General features: G+C 41.3%; 1 protein-coding gene across 1 annotated transcript in view; it reads right to left on the bottom strand.

The window, feature by feature from the left end:
• The window catches only part of LOC108791711 (annexin A1-like), a 30,836-nt gene that overhangs the window by 11,656 nt on the left and 11,659 nt on the right, over positions 1-7,521 (bottom strand). Inside the window, exons 4-6 of the mRNA XM_018562269.1 lie at positions 5,874-5,964; positions 3,558-3,652; positions 2,247-2,360 (exon numbers count right to left, since the gene is read on the bottom strand). Coding sequence (XP_018417771.1) covers positions 2,247-2,360; positions 3,558-3,652; positions 5,874-5,964 — 300 coding nt within the window. The remainder of the gene's footprint in view (positions 1-2,246; positions 2,361-3,557; positions 3,653-5,873; positions 5,965-7,521) is intronic.

Genomic DNA, 7,521 nt, shown 5'->3' on the forward strand with positions numbered 1-7,521 from the left:
AATTTAACACACCTGCTCCCCATTCACACCTGAGACCTTGTAACCCTAATGAGTCACATGACACCAGGGAGGGAAAATGGCTAATTGGGCCCAATTTGGACATTTTCACTTAGGGGTGTACTCACTTTTGTTTCCAGCGGTTTAGACATTAAAGGCTATGTGTTGTTATTTTGAGGGGACAGCAAATGTACACTGATATACATTTACTACTTTACATTGTAACAAAGTGTCATTTCTTCTTTGTCGTCACATGAAATGATATAATAAAATATTTACAAAAATGTGAGGGGTGTACTCACTTCTGAGAGATACTATGTATGTATGTATGTATGTATGTATGTATGCATGTATGCATGTATGCATGTATGCATGTATGCATGTATGCATGTATGCATGTATGCATGTATGCATGTATGCATGTATGCATGTATGCATGTATGCATGTATTTTTTTTTTATGTTTTGGGGGTATGCTCTGTGAATGGGAAACCTAATGGGGTTTTCTCAAATTTGACTGAGAAACTGGACCACCACTTTCAAGTAGAAGGAAAAGCTAAAACAAACATTTAAAACCTTGCCTCCTACTTCTGCTTCATGCTGTGTATTGTTTAAAAAATAAAAATTACACAGTACAGAACAGTGTGAATATCTTTTTTTTCTCACTCCTTCAGAGTGCAAACTGTTCATTAGCACATGAGGGACAGAACACCACAGTGGATGGGGCAGATTCTAAACTTTGTTTATTTTGGCCTGTATAATACATACTATACTGTATTTGGCTGTGGAATTATTTTTCTTCATTTTACAATTAGTTTGGCTTATATAGAGTAGCAGCACCGAAAATTAAAAAAAATTATCTATATGTAATGCGCTAACGGTAATGTGCACGCTTTAACCAGTGGAAAGAAAATGGTCACTCGTTCACTATGGCTGCCCCTGTTCTTGCTTATGCAAAACTGATCTGCCAGCGCCATTTTCTGGCCATTTTCTCTCGAGTACAGGTAGGCATTTCACTTCAAGAATTCGAAACCTGCAGATGACACAGTAATCTAAAATTGGCTAGTACTAGGACAAATTTAATGAGCTAGGCTAGGCTTAAATGTATGTCATACAAAGAGCACAGGCTGGGGTTTTACTACAAGAATCAGGATTCTGCAGAGGATATAGCAATGCAAGATTGTCCAGCAGTAGCAGAGTTTTAAATTAGAGACCTAAATAGTGTATATTTTATCTGTAGGGATTAGGGGGTGTGGTGAGCGTATGTGGTATGATGTAAAGCGGTTTAGGTGCACACATTGAAAATTTTATGCAAAAGATACTGCAGCGTGCTGTGAAAAAAAGCTCCAAGAACAGATGCTTTGTAAGTGAATGTGGAGCTTTAAGCACAAAAAAAACACAACACACCCACCACAACATAAAAAGCCCATCAATTGGAAAGAAGAATTTCCAATTGGTGGAGGGTCATCTAACAAATGTGTCCTAAACCAGCACAGTATTCTCAAAGATTCACATTCATTTTTTGAATCTGCCTCCAAGCCGTCCCCAACCAAACGCTTTACATTTACCCTCAGTGTGTACATCAGGGTTATGGGCCCGCCCCCCGTCTCCCCATTGGCCTTGTTCCTCCTCCCTGGTCCACGCCCACTGTTTTGACCCTCCCCGTTCGTTCCTTTAAAAAAAGTTTCCATTAACAAAGATTCGCAGTCAGGAATTTCCTGAAGTGGCACCATCTATCCTTACTCGTCGATGACCTCACAACACTCCTCACTTAAGAGTAAGTTTCTACATTTTTTTCTTTGATCTGTTTCACACCGTATCCTCACCGTCGCATTTTACATTTATGTTTCCTGGGGATCATCTGAAGAAATTGGATCGACCGCTGAACATATCACTCGGCTACAGAAACTAAGACTGCTCCTCCCAACCTTTTCCCATTCCCTCCTCCCTGGCTCCGTAACACGCCCTCTCACTTAGTTTGTAGCGCTTCCCCATTACAGTATACACATTTGTAATGTTTTTGGCAATGGGTTTATTCTTCTGTTTATGCATTTTGCAGATGTTAAAAAGTTTATGATACACATTTGTAGGTTCACAATTTATCTAAAATTTGCTTGTTTAACCGGCAAGAGTATGTTTAACACAAGAGTATGTTGCATGCACTGTCTCCTCAAAAACGTGATAAGCACTGATGAGATTGTAATAAAAATGGGATGTTAAAATTGTCCCAATGCTGTTTCAGTTCCTTACCTTGACAGCATTCTTCAGGCTACATGCATCATATTGGGCTGGGGTTTTCATCAACGCCAAAACAACTTCCTCCAAGTGGCTTGAGAGCGCCTTTTTCAATGCATCATCTAAACTCTAGAAGACATAAGTATGTTAAATAAAATGTTAAAACCATATTAAATAAAAAGGTGGAGTTTGAGACAATAGAGTGGCACTGTGATGATCCTGTATCCAAAACATATAACTGCAAAACTTCTCCCTTGTGGTAACAGGCAAGGGCCCGAACTTTAGAAAATGTATCAGTCATCCACTGCCTTTTTCCTGTCAGTGAAGGCCTCCAATTATATGATCTTAGTGGAATGGCAATTAGGCAGGGCTAGGCTGCATGTGTTAATACTGCCCACCTCTATTTCCCCATTTCTGCAATCTGCCACTGCTGTGAGAGTCCATCTTCACGAACATTTTATCATTCCCATTACTTCTTCTAGGGTGTCTTAGATGACCAAGGCTTAGGAGGGGGCCAATTCCAACACATTATTCTGACCAAAACAGAGTAAAGAAGAATTCACTGTAAAGAAGCTGGAGTTCTTGTCCTTCGCATCTAAAATCAGGTTTCATATGAAACAATAGGTCTGAATGGCTACTACAGTAACAACTACCTTTATGCCTCGGTTTTCATATATTGATCCTACTTTTGACCAGGGAATTTCCTCCTTCTGTATTCTATAGTATAATACAGGGGGTCAACATTTCTAGTCCTGAGCTACTAGCCAGACCTTAAGAGTTACTTGCCACCAGTTGCCCACCTAACCCCTACCCTGCCCCGGCCTTAACTCTGCCCCTAAACACACCCTCTGAAATAATCTTATAAATTACACTTTTTTTATGCAACATAAAGTTACAAAAAATAATATTAACAACTTTAACAATATTACCATAAAGCTCCCTGCCCCCACATATAAAATACACTCTTCCCCCCCTGTTCCATGCCCCCACATAAAATATTACCCCCTACCCCCCTGTTCCCTGCCCCCCAACCATGTAAAGTAAAACAATTAAGCCCCCTCACCTGCTTGTCTTTCTGCAGGGAGGAGGTGGTGATCAGGCAGAGGCTGCTGCAGTCCTTACTAATCACTTCATTTTCGACCCAGAGCCTGCGGCTGAAAGAACGGAGAGCCCAGCAGGAGCAGCTGCACCCACGGGTCAGGTACGTGGGTCAGTGACCGCAAGCCTGACTGCATTTCCACTCGCCAAATGCGAGCAGGCGAGTGGAAATTTTGAGCCCTGGTATATTATATATCAAATTTTATGACTCAAGTTTTTCCCAGCTACCTTTCCCGTCTGTTGCTGATAAGCAGCCTTGATTTGTTGGCGTTCAGCATTAGTTCTTTTAGTCAAGATATCGATGATAGTGCCTTCATCCACCCCTGTGGTAACAAAAAGACAAAACGCATATGAAAAACTAAATTCAAACATGGAAAATTGGAATATACACATGACCAGCATTGTATGAGGCATCAAGATTCAAGCACAGACACTAAACTGGAAGACGTTAAAAAAAAAAAAAAGTTTTGGGTAGAGTGGGGCAGGTTTAGAACTTCTGTTGGGTGTTTATAGCCGTGTGCCCCATTTGAACAGATTTTCCCTCATTTATAGGCATGGGCTCGATGGTTTGCCCGCCGAGCGCCCCACAATGCACTGTGTGCATTAGAGAGCCCTGATTGTTCAGGTGCATTGCTTTACCTCAAAGGTCAGGTGAAAGACTGACCTTTGTATGAGCCATGATTGGGCAAAGTGATGATGACTTTGCCCAATTATGGCTCACAGCCAAGTCCCAGCCCCACACTATATAAGGCTGCTTACACGGCAGCCTTATATAGTGTGTTGCTGGAGTTAGAGAGTTTCGGTTAGAGTAGTATATTGTAGTGCAGCGAAGTGAAAGGTAACTGGTGTCAGTGTATTGATGTGTACTGTATATAGCATTTTCTGTGCTGTATAATCGGTCTCTTTTTGTGTGTGCGCCAGTGGCGTCACTGGGGGTGTTTCTCCTGTGCCACTGGTGTTCATTTTTGTTTTTTTTTTAATTCTTTTATTATTTTTACTTTTTTTTCTCAGCAGCAGGTTCTTTTGGGGCCTCATTGCGGTTTCCCCTTTTGTGTTGCATGCGTTCCAGTTTTTTTTTTTATCATATGCCATTGTACAACAGTTAATAGTGCACCAAATTCGATAAAGTATTGCACCCAAGCACCAATTTCCCATCCCACATTCTAATAAAATTTTATAAGCCCCACATCATGTCTGAAAGGCCAACAAGGAGGACAGGTGAGGGAAGCAAGATCCCAAGTCTGCACTTGTCAAGAATAACTCTGAACGATTACGGTGTGAAAGCACTGCCAACACTAAAGGCTCAAGTTTTAAGCACCCGTTAATTCATCCAACGTCTGTAAAAGAGGCACCAGAATTTATCCCCAAAAAAATCTCTAACCTTGTTCCGAGTGTTCTAAAACATGGCCTCTGCATACAGGCTGCCTCCCCAAGCAGTTGTTTAAAATATTAAAAGGAAAACCAATTACTGGCAATTTATAGGTCGTTTTTTTTATATTTTTAAAATGTAACTTTGCTGCAGCAGGTTCTATACACCACACAAATGTGCCACTTTACATGCAGTTTAAGGGGACCCCTCAGGCATGATATTTAAAGGATTTTTTCATTTTTATAGTCTCCCTTTAAGCAGTTAAAAATCACTGCTCCTTTAAAAACAATTTTTTTTTAAAAAAAGGGTTTTTTTCATTGATACATGTCCCCCAAGGCAGTACCCGGATCGCCATACCCTTTTTATGGCCAATAACTTGCATATAAGCCTTCAATATGGGGACATTTGATTTTTCCCGCATTCTGGTCCCATAGACTTACATAGAGTCCTAAGTTTGAGTTAGAACTCCCCCCCCCCCTCCCCCCCTGTTTGAAAGTTCGAATTAGAACCGAACTCAGGTGTGTTCAGCCCATCACTACTCATTTAGAGTTAGTAATTTTAATTTAATATATGCATTCAGAAGAATACTGGCTTGTGTAATAAGGAAGCACAAATTACCAAGAATGTGCAAAGAACAGAAACTCATTTTCAGCTTAATGTATTCAACTAAGGAATAGAAGAAATATGATTGTTACGCAAGTCATGACACTTTACACATATTTTTCCAGTTCTTTCAAATATGAAAAATAAGGATATTTAGGGGGAGGGGTGAAATGTTTAAGACAGTGACAATGTTGCATGAATAAAAACTTCAGGGTGGCTTTTGGAACTACCAGTTGTTGCTCAGGGGTTAAAGTATCAGTAAAGTATGTAAAGAGAATGAGGGCCCATTCACACCAGATCTTCAGACCGTTTCCAGACCCCAAACGCATCCTAATGTATCCCTATGCTATTTCTGGCCTCTGTTCACACCAGCGCAGTCCATTCCAGACCAGACAAATACAGCACTTCTCATTTTGTCTGGTCTGTAATGCCCTGGAACTGTGGGCAGGTTCACACCATTCTCTGAACCAGATTTGGTCCAGAAAAATGGCGTGAACCTGCCCTTTACAGAGAATCCAAACACATTAAGCTGCCTAACAGTGAAGGTTCTATTCCTGGCATAGACTTCTTACCTTTAGTTTTTATTGCCTTTTCAATATTAGCAGCATCTTCTGCAGGATTGTATCCAGATGTGGCTTTCAGCGAAGGTCCACAACTTTCAACCTACAAAATGAGAAGACATTGTATTGTGATCAGTCACATCACACATTTATATCTTTAAATACAGGATTATTAAGGTGTATATAAACCCTCACAACAGACTTATCTTATTTGGCTCATTTTAATCTGTTAAATATGTAATTAAAAAAAAAAAAAAAAAGGTTGTTCTGTTGGAAAAGGTCAACCCTGTTGATTTTGCCAGAAATCTTGTGAGCTGGTCACTTCAGGTAATCTCCACCTATACAGACGGTTACTAATGTCATTGGTCTCTGAGGTCTACAGAACCATTACACTTTATGCTAAAGGGCAATAGAAGAGGGACAGGGTTGCCTAATCCCATCATGTTTTGTTGCCTTGTTACAGAAAGATGAGTGGGCGTTATCTGCCTAGGACAGGAAGTTGTTACGGGCTGAATCACCAGGTGGGGGGGAAAAAAAAAAAAAAAAAAAAGAAGAAGAAGGACTGGTCTGTCTGGACTGCACAGCTGCAACATATAGAATTTATGTTTTTTGGGTTTATATATAGTTTAACCCCTCGTGACTGAGGACGTACAGTATACGTCGCCAGCATCAGGGCTGTTTAAACAGACTCCCGGCGGCCCTTACCGCCAGGTCTGTTTAAACTTGTAAAGCCGACTGTCTGCTTTACAACAGAAGCGATTCTGGCGAGTTACCTGTCGCCAGATCGCTTCTGTGTCCTGAAGGGGCCGCCCCCCCCCAGACACCCCGCCGTGCTTTCCGGGCTCAGTTGCCCTCCTAAGGGCCCGGGACCAGCTTCCTTGGAGTCCGCAGGAAGCTGGGGAGGAGATCGACGAACTTCCGTTAATCGATCCCCTCTCCGTTCTATGGGACCGGGAGCGATGCAGATTGCATCACTTCCGGTCCCTGGGCTGTCAGTTCTAGGCTCCTGCAGCCCAGCTTTAAGCCATTTAAGTGCGATCTGCACTTCAATAGCTTATTTCTAGTGTAAAGGTGACACTGGTTTTGGACCCCCAGCATCACCTTAAAGAGTACCTGTCACCACCATCTGCTATCACATGGGGGGCTTGTAAGCACCCTTATGTGATAGCAGTCAAAGTAACACACACACACACACACACACACACACACACACACACACACACACACACACCTTGGCAGATTGTGGCTATACAGGAAAACAATTAACTCTTTATAATGTTTGCCATTTTTTGAGACTGCATTACTTTTAAGCCCCACACCACATTGTCCGTTTGTCAACCAATACAAATACTAAAAGGTTTTTGGACTCTCAGGCCGTTTAATGCTCATTAGAATTGATCAAACTGAATTAAAATCTGGGCCTACGGTTTGATGGACACCCCATTTTTGTCATATCAGCAGAGCCATTGTGCCTCATCAGAATCTGACAGGTCTGATGATAATTTTAATTTAGGGCCTCATTTCTACTTTGATCAGTAAAGGCAGCCTTACTGCACAATGCATTTGTGAAATATAGATGCTTGCCTGGCCATCTCTGGTGTTAAAATGTTCTGACATTGATCCTGAACAAATATGCAGATAAAAAAAAAAAAAAAAAAAG

This window comes from Nanorana parkeri, unplaced genomic scaffold, assembly GCF_000935625.1.
Source record: "Nanorana parkeri isolate BGI_ZX_2015 unplaced genomic scaffold, ASM93562v1 scaffold569, whole genome shotgun sequence".
NCBI classification, from domain to species: Eukaryota; Metazoa; Chordata; class Amphibia; order Anura; family Dicroglossidae; genus Nanorana; species Nanorana parkeri.